The sequence below is a fragment of the Rhinopithecus roxellana genome, chromosome 4, assembly GCF_007565055.1.
Source record: "Rhinopithecus roxellana isolate Shanxi Qingling chromosome 4, ASM756505v1, whole genome shotgun sequence".
NCBI lineage: Eukaryota > Metazoa > Chordata > Mammalia > Primates > Cercopithecidae > Rhinopithecus > Rhinopithecus roxellana.
Genome location: NC_044552.1, coordinates 17,061,827 through 17,079,849, shown reverse-complemented (window position 1 = coordinate 17,079,849; position 18,023 = coordinate 17,061,827). Strand labels below are relative to the sequence as shown.

General features: G+C 49.5%; 1 protein-coding gene across 2 annotated transcripts; it reads right to left on the bottom strand.

Annotated features, from left to right (window-relative positions):
• Positions 1-3,302: 3,302 nt before the first annotated feature.
• LOC104661226 (tubulin beta-2B chain) lies at positions 3,303-10,794 on the bottom strand. Of its 2 annotated transcripts, none has more exons than XM_010361797.2 (4): positions 6,473-6,724; positions 5,590-5,698; positions 5,187-5,297; positions 3,303-4,839 (listed from the first exon to the last, which is right to left on the bottom strand). In XM_010361797.2, the coding sequence occupies exons 1-4, from the start codon at positions 6,527-6,529 to the stop codon at positions 3,779-3,781; spliced, it is 1,338 nt and encodes a 445-aa protein (XP_010360099.1). In that variant the 5' UTR covers positions 6,530-6,724; the 3' UTR covers positions 3,303-3,778. The 2 variants fall into 2 exon arrangements, with proteins under 2 accessions (XP_010360099.1, XP_030785024.1); XM_030929164.1 differs by lacking the exon at positions 6,473-6,724 and adding an exon at positions 10,624-10,794 and having other exon boundaries at positions 3,521-4,839.
• Between the last annotated feature and the right edge of the window lie 7,229 nt (positions 10,795-18,023).

Here is an 18,023-nt window from a genome sequence, read left to right as displayed (position 1 = left end):
ATCACCACCACCATCACCACCACTACCACCACCACCACCACGACTATCACAATACTACCACATCACCACCACCACCACCATCATCATCACCACCACCATCACCACTACTACCACGATCATCACCACTACTACCACCACCACCACACTACCACATCACCACCACCACCACCACCATCACTACCACCATCACCACCACTACCACCATCATCACCACTACCACCACCACCGCCACCACCATCACAACACTACCACATCACCACCACCACCACCATCATCATCACTACCACCATCACCACCACTACCACCATCATCACCACTACCACCACCACCACCACCGCCACCACCATCACAACACTACCACATCACCACCACCATCACCATCACCACCACCACCACCACCACGACAACACTACTACATCACCACCACCATCACCACCACTACCACCACCACTACCACCACCATCACCACTACCACTACCACCACTACCACAACCATCACAACACTACCACATCACCACCACCACCATCATCACCACACCATCACCACCAGTACCACCATCACCACCACCACTACCATCACCACCACTACCACCATTATCACCACCACCACCACTACCACCACAACACTACCACATCACCCACCACCATCACTACCACCACCATCACCATCACCACCACCACCATCATCATCACTACCACCATCACCACTACCACCATCATCACCACTACCACCACCACCACAATGAACACAACACTACCACATCACCACCACTACCATCATTACCACTACCACCACAATCACCACTACCACCACCACCACCATCACCACCACCACCACCACCACAACACTACCATAACACTACCACTATCATGACCACCACTACCATCACTAACATCACCATCATTACTGCCATCACCACCAAAACACTACCACATCACCACCACCACCACTACCACCACCGCCACCATCATCACCACCACCATCACTACCACCACCACCAGTATCACTATCATCACCACCACTACCACCACCACCAACACCAACACTACTGCCACCATCACTATTATCATCACCACCACTACTACCACCACCACTACCATAACCACCATCATCACCATCACCATCATCACTGCTTTTATGACCACCATCACTACCACCATTCTCATCACCACCACCACCACTAAACTACCACCACTACCATCACTGCCATCATCACTGTCACTGTTACTAACATCACCGTCATCAACACTACCACCATCACTACCACCACCATCACTACTATCACCACCATCACCACCACCACCACCACCACCATTCATCACCACCATCATCACCACCCCCACCACCATCGTCACCACCAAATCCCACCACATAATGGTAATGTAACAAACGAAACTAATAGTTCCCAAATAGTATCTTCATCCAGGTATTAATCTGAGCATTTTCCTCATTTTGAACTTGTTTTAATGTATGCATGTAAAGTCTGTATTAGGCCCCAGAAGATCTGCTTGACAGGTCAGTTTGGCACGCACTATTCTAATCATGCCAAAATAAGCTTTAACAGTGCAGACGTGCTTGTACCGACAGGCTAGCAAGCTGGCCTGCTGGTGCCTGCCTGTTCCCTTTTCACCAGGTGGAAGAGAAGTACCACACATCCAGTATGCCTAGAGGCCCTTGGATGTGATCCCACTAGTCTCTGAGGGTGCTGAACGTGTTCCTGACAGGTTGTAGGGAATGCACGCCCAAGGGTAGATCCAGGGGGCCTTGGCAGCTGCCCTGGGTGTTTGGGGCATTTAAAGCTAATGCCACCCTTCAATTCAGTTGTTGGAAGTTTTACACCAGCTCAGCAGGAATCACATCTGTCAGTCTGCAGTTAAATATAGAAAACCGAGCTGAAGCCACTGGCTCCAGACACCTCTCTGACCCTACTCACCACTCAGTCAAGTTTTAGAGATGTATAGTGCTTGGTAAAGAGAACTGTGCTCTTTTCCTTTTATGGGAGCCATGTGGCAGGATTAACTTATTTTCACACTATTTGGAATTATACTGCTTATAGTTTTCTTTGGAACTGTTTTCAAACATATTTCAGCCTTTTAAATAATGAAAATCTTGTATCTATACTTTTTTTTTCTTTTTTAAAATTTAAGTAAGAGTAGGACCAAGCAGAATAAAATAAAGTCAGGTTTAAAGTCATATTTTTTCTAATTTCGAGTTTGTGTGAAAACTAGAAAAATCTTAAACCTGGTTTTTATGATCCTTTCTTTCTATAGGAGTGTGCAAATAAGTTTTATACATTTGCTTATAACTCACACTCTTTTTCTCTTCTCAAGATGGGAAACTAACTAGGTCAGATTAAAGCAGAGTATCACCACTATTTTGACAAGGTATAACTTATCCCATAGGAATATCTTAACTGAAAATCCATTATTGAAATCCCATAGCTTCTTTAGTGGTTGAGTTCAAGTCCAGAGTCAGACTTGGGTTCAAATCCCAAATCCTACTTCTGCATGGAAGAAATAAATGCAGTAGGCTGACGATTATTCTGGATTGCCTACTTAAAGTAAAATTCCCCAACAATTCAGAATTTGTAATTCCTTCTAAACTCAAATGATGTTAAAACAAATACAAACAGTTTGTAATATAGTATAAATATGATTGCATGGAGAAAAAGTTGCTTGAGAATTGAGAATGAGCCTATTAACTGTGTATAACTCTATAGCTATTCCTAAGTGCAGGTGATATAACTTAAAAAGGTATATACATATATATATTTTTGCCTTTGACAAAAAATTCCATTTGTGGAAATTTACTATTCTCATATGCACACTAATAAATGAACAGAATTATTCATTGTTACACTATGCTGTAAGTATAAACGTAAATGTCCATTGGTAGGGAACTGGCTAAATAAAACAGCACATATGGACGCCACATATCCATTTAAAGGAGGGAAGCTCTCTATAGGTTCAAGATACACTGTTTAGCGAAGAAGGCTGCAGAATTTTGTTAGTATCACATCATGTGTGTGAAGAAAAAAAGGAAATATCCTACATGGGTTGGAAAATATATGGAATATTTCTGCAAGGATGTAAGAAAGATAACCACGATTAGAAAGGTTTCCCTCCAGGGAGGAAACTGTATCAAGAAACACAGAAAAAAAAGACATTCACTTTCCACTCCTCAGAATTTTGTACTGTATGTGGGAACTATTCTAAAAATGCTTTTTTTTTTTTTTTGTAAAGGAGATAAAGGCATAGTAGGAATTGCACATGAAGACACACAGCGTGTTTTCACATAGACGTTTTTTCAACTAATATTTATTAAAGGTGTTTTCAAACTCAGGTTGATCTCTCATCTTAACTGTGATTGGTTCAATTTTACCAATACCCAAAGAATAAATTCATTTGAGCTTTTACCTACGCCTTTGCTTTTTGTTAAAGGAAGAATTTAATGCAATGTGTTCAGAAAGTTACATTTGAATCGTTAATACAGAGAAAAAGGAAGAGAAAGAAGAGAGGACACCATTCCGACACAAACGTTTATGTGATTTTAGCCATTACAACAGTAATTCAGAAATATCTCAAATGTTACATTGATGTCATCAATATTACAAAAAAGGGAAAAAAAGTGACAGGCAACAGTGAAGAGCACCAGAGACCCAGCGCACACCTAAAGGAGACCATGCTTCTTTCCTTCGACTGCCAGGGTATCGTCCCGGGAAGCCCCCCACCCCCTCGCTTTCCTCCTCCGCTTTCCCTAACCCGCCTCGCGGGGCATCTACGCCTCGTCCTCGCCCTCCTCCTCCTCGAACTCCCCCTGTTCGTCGGCCGTGGCGTCCTGGTACTGCTGGTACTCAGACACCAGGTCGTTCATGTTGCTCTCGGCCTCGGTGAACTCCATCTCGTCCATGCCCTCGCCCGTGTACCAGTGCAGGAAGGCCTTGCGCCGGAACATGGCCGTGAACTGCTCCGAGATGCGCTTGAACAGCTCCTGGATGGCCGTGCTGTTGCCGATGAAGGTGGCCGACATCTTCAGGCCGCGGGGCGGGATGTCGCACACGGCCGTCTTCACGTTGTTGGGGATCCACTCCACGAAGTAGCTGCTGTTCTTGTTCTGCACGTTGAGCATCTGCTCGTCCACCTCCTTCATGGACATGCGGCCCCGGAAGATGGCAGCCACCGTCAGGTAGCGGCCGTGGCGCGGGTCGCAGGCAGCCATCATGTTCTTGGAGTCGAACATCTGCTGGGTGAGCTCGGGCACCGTGAGCGCCCGGTACTGCTGGCTGCCCCGGCTGGTGAGGGGCGCGAAGCCGGGCATGAAGAAGTGCAGGCGCGGGAAGGGCACCATGTTCACGGCCAGCTTGCGCAGGTCTGCGTTCAGCTGGCCCGGGAAGCGCAGGCAGGTGGTGACCCCGCTCATGGTGGCCGACACCAGGTGGTTGAGGTCCCCGTAGGTGGGGGTGGTCAGCTTCAGGGTGCGGAAGCAGATGTCGTACAGGGCCTCGTTATCAATGCAGTAGGTTTCATCTGTGTTTTCCACCAGCTGGTGGACAGAGAGGGTGGCGTTGTAGGGCTCCACCACGGTGTCTGACACCTTGGGTGAGGGCATGACGCTGAAGGTGTTCATGATGCGGTCTGGGTACTCTTCCCGGATCTTGCTGATGAGCAGGGTGCCCATCCCGGACCCGGTGCCGCCCCCCAGAGAGTGGGTCAGCTGGAAGCCCTGGAGACAGTCACAGCTCTCTGACTCCTTCCTCACCACGTCCAGGACCGAGTCAACCAGCTCGGCTCCCTCTGTGTAGTGGCCCTTGGCCCAGTTATTCCCAGCTCCGCTCTGGCCTGCCAGAGGGAAAGTGAAATCTTAAGTCACTGGTGATTGTATTAAATACCTTACCTCAAACCCCTTAGTATAGATCAGTGAGTCAATGCGCAGATAAGACTATTTCAGATTATCACCAAAATGGCCAAACGTTAAAATATTTGTTCATGAATATATTATAAATAAGGAAGGCCAGGACACCGAGCTCTAGGCAGTTGAAAGGCAAACAATTTTACCCTCTATTAAAGCTAAGCTGGCACACAGTGGATGTTCTTCATGCTTTCCCTCTGGCAGTCACACCTCTCCAGCCTCATGCTGCCCAGTGTAAAATGAGTCCCTCATGCTCTTAGCCACACCAGGCACTCACCAAACACGAAATTGTCTGGTCTGAAGATCTGGCCGAATGGTCCAGACCTAACCGAATCCATCGTGCCTGGCTCCAGATCCACAAGGATGGCCCGCGGAACATATTTGTTACCTGCAAGGAACAACAGTGACTTAAGACTCTCAGGCAAGGACCTCTGCAAAGAAGGGCTTGGCGCCTGCTGCCGTCATGCAGATGTTCCCCCAAACAAAGGGAGACCCACCATCAGGTTCTCAAAGGGCTCTGTGGACATAAGGAAGCCCAGTGAAAGCCTGCAGGGAAGGAGCGGAGATCCTCAACTGAATGGTCCACCCTCTCCCAGGGCCACACCCCTGCGGTCCCACGCAAGGAAAGGGGAGAGGGGTAGCAAAACTGAAGGCAGTGGGGGTGGGGCAAGGGCGATTACCAGTGGCTTCATTGTAGTAAACATTGATTCTCTCCAGCTGCAAATCACTGTCTCCATGGTAACTGCCAGTGGGGTCAATCCCATGTTCATCACTGATGACCTCCCAAAACTGAGACAGAAAGGCTGCGTTTAGCCATGCACGATCCGCCAGAAGCGCCAAGGCGCACAATGAAATGTCCCCGACTCAGTTCCGACAGCCCAACATTTCAGGAGCGTGAAGGTTTAAAGGCGGCGTGACCCGGGCACAGCCGCGGGGCCTGTATTTTGCAGGGTTAGAAAGTCGAAACTGGGCGTTTCCCAGGCGAAGAGCTGCTGCCTGCGGCGGGAGGTAGGGGTCGAGGGGGGAAGGACCAGCCAAAGCTGGGCAGTGGCGGAGCTCGGCGCACGGGTCGCAGCCCCAGGCGGCGGCAGGAGGCGAGGGCACAGGGACTGCAGCCCGCGAGGAGTGGGTGGGCGGGGAAAGAGGAACGCGAAGGAGCTAAAGGACCGCGGTTTTAGATTCAAAGCACGTCCTGAGACCGCAAGACAATCGCTCTTCTCCCCTCCCCCGGCGGCTCGACTCCGGTTCAAACGAGTAAAATTAACCCTCCTCACGTCCCAGCCCCTCGCGCGGAGCGCCGCGCACAGCCTCGCGGACACACCCTCGTCTTCTCCAGGCACGCGTGCCTGCCAAGCAGCCAGCGGGGTGGCGGGGACTCCAGCTGAGTTACAGCAGAAAAGAGAGGCGCCCCCTCCGTCGGCGAAAGTCGCCTCCGAGCCCAAGCCACACTCGGCGGCGCACTTGGCGATCCCCAGGCCTCCCCGGGACCGCGCCAGGGGACCCCGAGGGGCTCTCGGCCCAGGTTCCCGCCCCCATCGACCCCCTCCGCGGCGGCGCGCCCACCTTGGCGCCGATCTGGTTGCCGCACTGGCCCGCCTGGATGTGCACGATCTCACGCATGGTGCCTCGTCAGCGTCCTCCTGGTCCGGCGGCGTCTGGTGGGTCTGTCCGTCCTCCCCTCACACACCCACTGCGGGGTCACCGGGAAGGCGCTCGGGAACCGACGGGCTGAGAGCGTCGGCCCCGCGGGCTCCGGCTTTTATGCAAGGAGGGTGGGGCGGCTGGCGCAGGCCGCGCCCCCAGCCCGAGCCCCCCAGTCCCCTTCGCGCTGGCGCTCTCCAAGCCTGGCTGACGTAATGCTCCGAGCCCTAGGGACCGTCCGGGGGGCTGGACCACCGGCCCGCGGCCAATCAGAGCGGGCGTGCGGACCGGGAGAGGGGTGGGGGCCCCCGGGAGTTGGGTGGGGGTGTGCGCATTGTCTGCGGCTGTGGTGGGGGTCTGGGTATGGGGATATGGGGGAAGGGTGAAGACAAGGAGGGTGAGAGGGCGGCGAGGAGAGGGCCACCAGCGCGGTCTGAACGGGGTGGGGGCAGAGCTGGCATCGGATGGAAACGATGGAGGACTGGAGCAGGTGGAGAGGCCGTCAGGTGCCCCGGTGCCGGCAGGTGGGAGGGTTGAGGTGGCACAGGCTGCTCCGCCACCTCGAATTGCAGCTCCTACTAGGCCATTGGCCAGAGTTCCTCCAGCCAACCGCCCCTCGTGAGACCACTGTCCTTTCCCTCAACCCCGGAGGCCAGCGACTGCCCAGGCGGCGCTCCGTCTCATAGCGGCCTGGGGGAGGACAGGTGGCCCCAGAAGGAAGTCGTGCGTGACGGCGACCCGGGACACCTGCAGCCCATGAACACCAGCGCGGCCTCCGCCCCCGCCCCGGCGTGGGCCTGCTTTCTCCTTTGTCTGTTTAGGGCTGGTAGCTCCTCTCACTGAGCAGCAGCATCCACGGGCGAAGCGACCTCGGAGCCCCTCAGCCCTGCCCGACCCTCTCCGGGAGTGCACAACGCCCCTGCTGGTACCCAGGACTCCTCTGCCCCGAGGGCTGACTTTTGTTCCTCGCGAGTGATGGAGTGGGAGTGGCCGGTAGCGCAGCACTGACCGTCCGGAGGGCAGAAAGAGGGTGGGGTCCCGGGGGCGGGGCTGTCGGCGGAACAAAGGGCTCTCAGAAGCGTGGGATACGCTGTGCAGCTGAGTATTTAAAATCACACGACAGGCGCCCCCCTCCCGCCCCCGCCCTCGGATTCGGTTCATCTATTGTCAAGTAAGAGGGTGGGTTCCAAGGGTGACCCACGCCCGAGTAATGAACTTTCTTGTCTTCCATCGCGGAGACCTGGAGGTCCGAGGCTTCGTGCTGCGGTTGAAGGGTGGGGAATACGACTAAAAACTGCAGCCTCGCGCACACGAGACCTCCCAAGACCCACGCACACTCGCACGAGCGCGTGCACAGACTTGGACCACCGACCCTCCCTTCAAATCCGCAGTCTCTAGGTACCCAGACAGGAACTGGTCTCATTGTTACTTTTCGCGTGTGTGTGTGTATGTGTGTGTGTGTGAGAGAGAGAGAGAGAAGGAGGGAGGGAGGGAGGGAGAGAGAGAGAGAGAGAGAGAGAGAGAGAGAGAGAGAGAGAGAGAGAGAGAGAGAGAGAGTAATCCTGCGTGCGTTTGAGGGCGGGAGGGGATAGGGTGTCAGAAACGTTCACTGCACAACCTGTTCCCGGCAATTCGATGACTGAAGCGCGCCGCCCCACACTTCCACACTTGGGAAGGGCCGTTGGCGAGGTGACGTGACCTCTTTCATCCCCTGGCGAGAGAGGCCGAATGACCCGGGCTCCCGCGGCGGAGCGGAGCCTGCAGCTGTTGAGCGAGACCCTCCCAGAACTATCAGCAAGCTGTCACCGCCTCCCTTTCCCGCTGTGGGGTGGGGGGTGGGGGACTCAAGTCGGTTCCAATGTACAAAGAGAAGTAGCGAGAACAAAAGCCCAGGCGCCCCCAAACATCCAGGGCGCCCAGACTGGAGCTCGCGGGCCGGTATTCCAGACGCGGCTGGCTTGCCTGGGTTAGGGTGGGGTCTGGGGACAGGCAGAGATCAGCGGAGGGTCTGTCCACATGCCCCACTCTCCAGGTTCCAAGGTCTCGCTGCCTGACCTCCGGGTTTCTAATCCAGATCCCTCCAGATGCCGAAACGTCAAGGGCTAGCAATTCCCAAGGTCACACAGCAAGTTAAGGACAGGGCTTGGACTGGAAATCGCGTCTTTTGGGCACACCAAACCTCAGGGAAAGTGACCGCATCTCGGCCAAAAGGGCTGTGGCAGGTGTCAGCCTCGAGTGGCGGCTCTGGTGGGACCAAGCTGCGCCGGAAGGAACAGAGCGAGGGCGGCACCCGCGCTGCGAGTGTAGACACACTCGGAGCGGTCACCTCCTTGCTGCGAGCTCCCAGGAGCAACCCTGATGCTCAGCGCGGCGGGGTGGGGATAAGGGGCGCTCAGCTCCACGCTGAGTAACTTGAGCTGGCCGCCTGCCTCCTTCATCTATGTCATTTCTTAGCTTCTGTTTCAGAGCCAAATCTCCATTGAGTGCTCGGGTGAAAACGCGTGTTCAAGATCATATAGATAGATGAAAAGACCCTTTCCTCTCACGTTTCTTTTAAAGAAACGTGGGAAACCTTGGGATAGGGTGAGACTGGAAATCATCCTTCTGAAAGCCCAGAGTGCCCTTGGGGACACTTTTGGCCCAAGATCTGCTTTCCTTTCAAGCATTTTGCTTGAATTGTCCCCACACCCCCGCCCCTTCCGGGCAGCCATTCTTGTTAACCGGTCTGCATCCCACCCCACCCCCACTGGGATTGTGATGCTGCACATTTTTATTTTCACAAGAAGCTGATTTTGTGTTAAAATGTTGACAACAGTCACACTTTTCCCTAAAGTCTTTCAGTTTATCTGATAACCCTTAAATTAAAAAAAAAAAATCGTTCTTAATCCATGTAGTTCGCAGGAAGAGACTGGTACCCGGCTTTCAAAGAAAAAAAAAAAAAAAGTCATTCTTAGTTGGGTCCCCAGCATTTCTGTCTATTCATTATATGCAGTGCTTCTCAATCTAGGTCATCGTATATCAGGCACGAAGATTTGGGGGCAACATATTTCATGATCTCTTAATGTTAGTCTTAATGATGTATTAACATTTAAAAAATTTCCCTTCCAAAGACAATTGTAGAAATATCGCTGCCTAAAACACAATTCAACATTTGTTTTATACATAACCTATTGCGCGACTGAAGTGAGCAAGATATCCCTTAAACTATTAAAATTAATATTTGCTTTCACAATTTTCAGATTATTTTCAACGGCACGTCCTCAAGTGAATTTGCATTTCTCTATTACACACACAAGTCATTGTTTGAAGAAGTCTGATATAAAGGAGGCTTTACATGGTAGTAAATTTTTAAAGTATTGTTTTCATAATGCAACATATATTTTTGACACAGTTATTGAAATTACTAGACATTTAGCATTAGGGTTCTTCACTGCTTGCCGGGATTCACCGTTAAAAACCCAAAAAACCCAGCCTGCAGCCCCCATGGCAGGCTCTGCAGTCGAGGTGCACGCGGTTTCCTAGGCAACCAACACTTAGCCAATGAATGAAGAGGAGTTGAAAGAAAGAGACTGCAAATCCATCATTATTTCCTACACACACACACACACACACACACACACACACACACACACACACACCACCTCTTCTCATAGCTCTCCATTTAGAAATATTGGAAAGCTACCAATCCTAACATTTATGTGAAAGAGCCAAATGCCCGGGGCATAGGGGCTAGGAAGCGGTCGCAGCCCCATACTGTGACTGCGCAAAGGACACAGTGGGGGAGGCTCCCGGAATCCGCCAAAATCTGCGCCTTCTCAGCTTTGTCGCTCCCCAGTTTCTATTCCACTGCCCTCCCCCTTCCCCCCAGGCCTTCCCTCCTCCTGGGAAGCGCGCGGCCCCGGCGGAGCTGCCCGGCACTCTCGAATCGCAGGGGCTGTGGGGTGGCAGCCTCAGAGCCCTGTCCTTCCGCAGCCGTGGGCCCCGCAGGCACCAGCCAAGCAAGGTAACAAAAAGCTGGAACCAGCGGCGAAAACCCCGAGCCTACGAACGCGGCGCAGTGCGGGAACACTTGCCCTTTGTCCTCGGGAAGGCCGGGTGTTTCGCATCCCCGGCGGTTGTGAATTTGAGTTATCACGGCCTCGGTCGGGGCTGAGAGTGCCGAGCTTCCACGAAAGAGCTTTGCCTTCTTTGTCCTACAAATCGGCGGAGGGAGTAGAACCCTGGCTTCCAGGGCACCATTTCCTGCTACCCGCAGTCTCCCCTTCTCCCCTCCCCCATGCCGTCAATGATTTGCGAGATTCTTAGGCAGGCGGGGCAGGCCGAGCCCCGGGAAGGCACGCTGAGTCCTAGACACAGAGCCAGGCCGGGTAGAAAACAAAAAGAGAAGAAATGATTATGAAATACTGAGACGGAGCGTGTGCTCCTTGCAAGGTGCGGTCTGCGAAATCAACAGACTTACAAATAAGGCCTGGAGGAAGCGCCTGAGCGCACGCGGGAGGCTGTGGCGGGGGAGCCTGTGAGTTCCACCGTGGAGGCTCAAACGTCGCTGTGGCTGCGGGACCCTCACCCGGCCCTGGAAACCCTCCACATCAGCTCTTGCTCGGAAGTGTCTCGCAGCTCACCGCTTCTCTTCGAAATCTGCCCAAGACCTTTGTTTGCCATTTAAATGAATTGAAACCGTGTGTATCCAGGTGGACACATCCATATACCGCAACGCTCGTGTCCGGGCTCTAGGTATTTGGTGGGCAGTGACTGTAGCCACACTGCAGAAACAGCAGAACAGTATTCAGACGGAGTTCTTTGGGCTTCACACGCCCAGCCTGCTTCTTTTTTTAAATTTCTATTTTAATTTTAGATTTAGGAAGTTCATGTGCAGGTTTGTTACAAGGGCATGTTGCGTCATGCTGAGCGCTTGGGCTTCTACTGACCTGGTTACCCAGATGGTGAACATAGTACCCAATAGGGAGATTTTCAGCCCTCGCTCTCCTCTTTCCTTCTCTCTTTTTGGAGTCCTCAGCGTCTATTGTTCCCATCTTTTTGTCCGTGTGCACCCAATATTTAGCTCCCACTTATAAGTGAGAACATGCAGTATTTAGTTTTCTGTTTGTGTATTAATTCGCTTAGGATAATGACCTTCAGCTGCATCCATGTTGCTGCCAAGGACATGATTTTGTTCTCTTTTTTTAATGACTGTGTAGTATTCCGTGGTGTATATGTACCACATTTTCTTAATCCATTCTACCATTGATGGGCACCAAGGTTGATTCCATGTCTTTGCTATTGTGAATAGTGCTTTTTGGTAGAATGATTTATTTTTGGGGGGTATATACCCAGTAATGGGATTGCCGGGTTGAATGGTAGTTCTATTTTTAGTTCTTTGAGAAATCTCCAAACTGCTTTCCACAGTGGCTGAACTAATTTACATTCGCACCAACAGCAAGTAAGCATTCCTTCTTCTCTGCAGCCTTGCCAATATCTGTTTTTTTGTTTGTTTGTTTTGCTTTTTGCTTTTTAATAATAATGACTGCTGTGAAGCGGTATCTCATTTGTGATTTTGATTTACATTTCTCTAATGATTAGTATGTTGAGCATTTTTTCCATGTTTGTTGGCCACTGTATGTCTTCTTTTGAAAATGTCTGTTCATATCCTTTGCTTGCTTTTTAATGGAGTTATTGATTCTTTTCTTGTTGATTTAAGTTCCTTATAAATTCTGGATATTAGTCCTTTGTCTGCGGCATATTGCTAATATTTTCTCCCTTTCTGTAGGTTGTTCATACATCTCCATCAACTCTGTATTGCTTATAGTGTGTGGTCCAAATACTTAGCATAGAATTCAGGTCCTTCAATCTGGACATTACCTACCTTTCCAGTGTTATTCGCCACCCATCTGGTGTATGCAGTCCTTATAGTGTGTGGTCCAAATACTCAGCATAGAATTCAGGTCCTTCAATCTGGACATTACCTACCTTTCCAGTGTTATTCGCCACCCATCTGTTATATGCAGTCCTTATAGTGTGTGGTCCAAATACTCAGCATAGAATTCAGGTCCTTCAATCTGGACATTACCTACCTTTCCAGTGTTATTCGCCACCCATCTGGTGTATGCAGTCCGTTCCAGGAGACATTAACCTGCCCTCTGATCTCCAAAAAGGACATGCTCTCTGAAGTCTCTGAGTCTCTGCTCACGCTAATCCATTATCCAGAATGACCCTCTCTGCTTCTTCACCCAGGGCATGTCACTCATTCTTCACGATGCAGCTCATCTATCTGCGATATATTCCACTCGTTGCCAGGAATAATGGACTGCCTATGCTCTGTGCCCCCAGTTTGCATCATAGGGCTGGTACAGGTTTTGCATTTATTACATCAGAGCAGTGGTGTAATGAGTTTCATTGTATATCTCTACTAACAAAAGGAAAAGGAGGATATACATTCCCAATATATGTATATTTATTTATTCATAAATTATATATATTTATTCTTATAAGCTAATATCCCAAGGCACAATATACTTAGTATGAGGTACATTGTTAATGATATCAGATATTAATATTTCCAACTTTTCTACAACTCCCAGTTATAGGCAGACTTGGGGTTCCTCATGACTTTCTTACCCTGAAATGGGCTTGACAAAGAGCTTATGTAAAAGAGCAGAGTGTCAACTTGGTCGTTTCCTTATTTTTGTGTGTGTGTTCATATCACTAATGTCACCTTCATTTTCCAGTTTCTTTGCTGTAGGCTTTAAAGCCGCTTGCCAGTTGTGTGAGTCAGGGGAGCACACAGGAGATAATATGCTCAGCAAACCCAGCTACAGTTCCTCCTTTATGGATCTCCCTTTCCAGGGAACAATTCACGACACATGACCACAAAACATAAGCATCCTGTGAGGGCACCTGTGTCATTTTGAACTCTAACTACCTAAAGCATAATTTCTTTATTTTTATATGAAACAAACAGAAATTCTGAGTTTCTTCCCATGCTCCAACAGATGCTCTTGCCTGCCCCATTCTGAGACCTCCCAATTGGATTGGAGTTCGTCATTGGCCTTTATACCTTCCACATTGCCTGAAACTAAGTATGGGCAAATAACAACAGAACTTGGGTGAAAAAAAAATCACAAATATAAGGCAATTAGGAAAAGCCCCCAGGAACTTCTAACCCGAAGGAGGAGCAGATTGTTCTGAGATAAGTACAAAGAAACCTTCCTCCTCTTTCTCCATAATTACCTCTTGGCCAGGTCCAGCCCACATCCTATCCTTCCCAGACTCTGTTGCTCCTGGCTGTGGTGGTTGCGGTGGGGCCCCTGATGATGTGCTCTCCTCTGCATTATCTTTCACTTCCCTACAGCCATTTTCCTGCACCTGCGTTTTCACCCTTGTTTGTCTATATTGGTAATGCATAACGAAGATTTCTGGTTAAGACAGAATGGAAGGAGAGAAGGAAATACTTCCTCAGGAATCAGAGTTGAATTACTAGTTTGCACTTTTTCTTTTCTTTTTTTCTTTCTTTTTTTTTTTTTTTTGAGACAGAGTTTCGCTCTTTCACCCAGGCTAGAGTGCAGTGGCGTGATCTTGGCTCACTGCAACCTCTGTCTTCTGGTTTCAAGCAATTCTCCTGCCTCAGCCTCCTGAGTAGCTGGGACTACAGGCGCCCACCACTATGCCTGGCTGATTTTTACATTTTCAGTAGAGAGGGGGTTTCACCATATTGGCCAGGCTGGTCCCAAACTCCTGACCTCGTGATCCACCCGCCTCAGCCTCCCAAAGTGCTGCAATTACAGGTGTGAGCCACTGGGCCTGGCCCCCTGCACTTTCTTTTTTATGTTTATTTGTTTGCTTTTTATATTTTATTTTCTTTTTTTCTTTTTCTTTGTTTCTTTTTTTTTTGAGATGGAGTCTCGCTCTGTCACCCAGGGTGGAGTGCAGTGGCGTGATCGCAGTGCAACCTCCGCCTCCCGGGTTCAAGTGATTCTCCTGACTCAGCTTCCTGAGTAGCTGGGATTTCAGGCATGCGCCACCACGCCTGGATAATTTGTATTTTTAGTAGAGACAGGGCTTCACCATGTTGGTCAGGCTGGTCTCGATCTCCTAACCTTGTGATCCGCCCGCCTTAGCCTCCCAAAATGCTGAGATTACAGGGGTGAGCCACCACGCCTGGCCTATATTTTATTTTCTTAGAGACTAGGTCTCCCTATATTGCTCAGGCTGGTCTCAAACTCCTGGGCTCAAGCTATCCTTCCTGGCCTCCGAATGTGCTGAGATTACACGTGTGAGCCACCTCAACTGGCCCACTAGTCTGCACCCTCTTTCTTGGCATGCAAATGAAGGGTGTTAAACAGACTGCTGTCTTGGTGATGAGGTCTGGAGAAGACAGAACCAAGTAAACTTTCTGCTTCTCTCAGAAGTCACCCAATGGAGGAGAACAGAAATGCAAACCCCATTTTTTAGGAAATTGAGGAAAGATAAAAAGTATCAACTTCCTGGAGCTCTTTGATAAAGAAAGGATCTTCTGGGCAAGCTAGAAAAAAGACCAAATCACTCTTGTAAGTGGGGTGGGGAAATCAGGGTTGTTTCAAACTTTTCCAAAACAATAGTCAGTGCTAGAAGATAAGAAAACAATTTGTATAACATTTTCAAGGAAAATGTGCCCAAGGATTTTTTATATCCAGTTACATTGCCTTTAAATTTTAAAGGTAACATATATTTTTGAACATAGAAGAACTAAAAAAAATTGTTCTTGTGAGTCCTGTGTAGGGGGATAAAAGGACCCCAGAGAATGGAGAAGTAGGTCTCAGAATGAAAGTGCCATATCGAGGCTTGCAGGCACTGGCAGAGGCTGTGTGACAGCCTGTGAACTAAGGAAGGAGGTGCCTCTGAAATGGCCTAGAGACAAATGCAGAAGTCCCTCGCTGTGGAAAGCTCCGTGCCTGCAGGAAGGATGTTGACATGCTCTTTCAAGGTGTTGCTGGGGGTCTGCCAGGTTCCCTGGAGGTTGGAATTATTACCTGGCTGTGTGTCAGTTTATTCTGGAAGCTATTCCTGCTGCAAAGAATAGAAGACATCAAGGGATGGAACAACAGACTGCAGAGAACTCACTACCACAGGAAAACACTGACTCTTAAACAAGTGTGAGATGTTAGGCAGAAGATCAAAGCTGCAAAGCATCTTCTCAGGAACGCGGGGTACAGAACACAACTGTGTTTGAGGTGAGCAGGATGAGACAGTCAGGGGGCCTAAAGAAGGGAATCGGATTCCTGGAGAAAAGCCACTCTTATTTTTGCTGCTAAGGACGAATATCATGTAAAGAAACAGAACAAACTACTGGAAAGCCGAAACTCTGGGCTGGGCGCGGTGGCTCATGCCTGTGATCTTAGCACTCTGGGAGGCCGAGGAAGTCAAGAGATCAAGACCATTCTGGCCAACATGGTGAAATCCCATCTCTACTAAAATATAAAAATTAGCTGGGCGTGGTGGAGCGTGCCTGTGGTCTCAGCTACTCAGAAGGCTGAGGCAGGAGAATCACTTGAATCTGGGAGGCAGAGGTTGCAGTGAGCCGAGAATGCATCACTGCACTCCAGCCTGGCGACAGAACGAGACTCCGTCTTAAAAAAAAAAAAAAAAAAAAAAAAAGTCCGTATTCTCTGAAAAAGTACACGTTTTAATATAGCCTTGTGTTAAATTTTCAGAGGGAAAAATATGTCACAATAAAGGCTAAGTTAAAAAAAAAATGCCAAGTTCCAACAAGCATAAGAAAAAAATAACCAAATTTCAGAGGTGCATGGAACAAATACTGGGGAAAGATGATTGGAATAAGAAATACACTGAAATCAGGGAACTAACAAAATCATACATGAAATCTTTGAAAGCTATATAAGAAACTCCTGCTTGCAGAGAGAAGGAAATTAAAGATTTAAAACATTGCATTTTATAGTTGAAGCAGATCACTGGAGTGAGAATTTTTGTTGTTGTTGTTTTTGTTTTTTGGAGACATAGTTTCACTCTTGTTGCCCAGGCTGGAGTGCAATAGCACGATCTCGGCTCACTGCAACTTCTGCCTCCTGGGTTCAAGCGATTCTTCTGCCTCAGCCTCCCCAGTAACTGGGATTACAGGCATGCACCATCACTCCCTGGTAATTGTATATTTTTAGTAGAGACAGGATTTCTCCATGTTGGTCAGGCTGACCTCAAACTCCCGACCTCAAGTGATCCGCCTGCCTCAGCCTCCCAAAGTGCTGGGATTACAGGCCTTAGCCACCATGCCCGGCCTCCTTTTCTTTTTTGAATAAATCAGAGAAGGAGGAGGACGAAGTGCTGATGGACAAATGTTTGCCAAATCCTTTGTTTCCAACATACACTGACTGATGAGGGGTCATGTAGGCATGACATTCAACCAAAAATCTGCCAGAAAACAAAAGTAAAAATCTTGCAGCAGAAAGTGGAGAGATTCTTAACGACCTCTACTGAGGGAAATGCATGGTTCCCAAAAAGAAGCTGATTCAGGACTGGTATAAATAGGAAAAGAAATGACAGAAGCTACCAGCTGCAGAGGAAATGAAAACTTACAAGCAGAGAAGTGAAGAAATGTTGAGTGAATTATGGCCAACAGTGAGATCTCACACCACCCCAGACCATTCCTCGTGAGAAGGCTCATGACAGCTGGCCCGCTGTCCTTGCTGGAATGGAAGGTGAGCTATGCCAGCCTTGGATAGAAACTAATACAGCTGAACCCATGATTTCAGAGAGAAACCTGCACCAGGCTCTCCTGCTCTGTACGTTGGTATTGGAGGAAAACAAGCCCTGCTCACCACCCACGCGGCCACTGGTCACTCCTACAGAATACACTTGGATGCATCCTTGCCATGCGGGGCTTCTGGGCCTCCTTGCCTTCTGCCTGTCATTCCCCCTGGGCTCCTCCTCCTCCAGACTTAGAGAACATTGCACTGGTGAGACACGCTTTCCCATGCAGTCAGGGCCATCTCTTGGGGTTCCAGAGAGAGCTCGCCCTTTAAAATCAGTCCCCAAGGCTCTGCTTCTGACCTGAAATCACCACTTCACCCTCATCCTGTCCCGGCACGGAAGGACTGTCTGTCTCCACCTTATGCAAGATAGGAGAGCGTCGTCAAGCTCCAGAGCTGCCCCTTCTCTAGCTTCTCTAGCGGCGGCTCATAGGAGGACTCAGGCTCCACCATTCCTTCAGTGTGACAGTCAGTGGAATGTGCCCCGTGCTTCGAATCCATTTCCGTTTTCCCATTTTGTATTTGCTCAGGCTGTCCTGAAATTGGGCTTTTTTTTTTTTTTGAGATGGAGTTTCGCTCTTGTTGCCCAGGCTGGAGTGCCATGGTGGGATCTCGGCTCACTGCAACCTTTGCCTCCTGGGTTCAAGCAATTCTCCTGCCTCAGCTTCCCAAGCAGCAGGGACTACAGGCACACACCACCACACCCATCTAATTTTTGTGTTTTTAGTAGAGATGGG

Excerpts from the sequence above, each read along its gene's own strand:
- LOC104661226 (XM_010361797.2), bottom strand. The coding sequence starts at position 6,529 with ATGCGTGAGATCGTGCACATCCAGGCGGGCCAGTGCGGCAACCAGATC. Across the intron at positions 5,298-5,589 it reads TTACTACAATGAAGCCACTG|GTAACAAATATGTTCCGCGG; the intron begins GTAATCGCCCTT and ends TGTTCCTTGCAG. Across the intron at positions 4,840-5,186 it reads ACCAGACAATTTCGTGTTTG|GCCAGAGCGGAGCTGGGAAT; the intron begins GTGAGTGCCTGG and ends TCCCTCTGGCAG.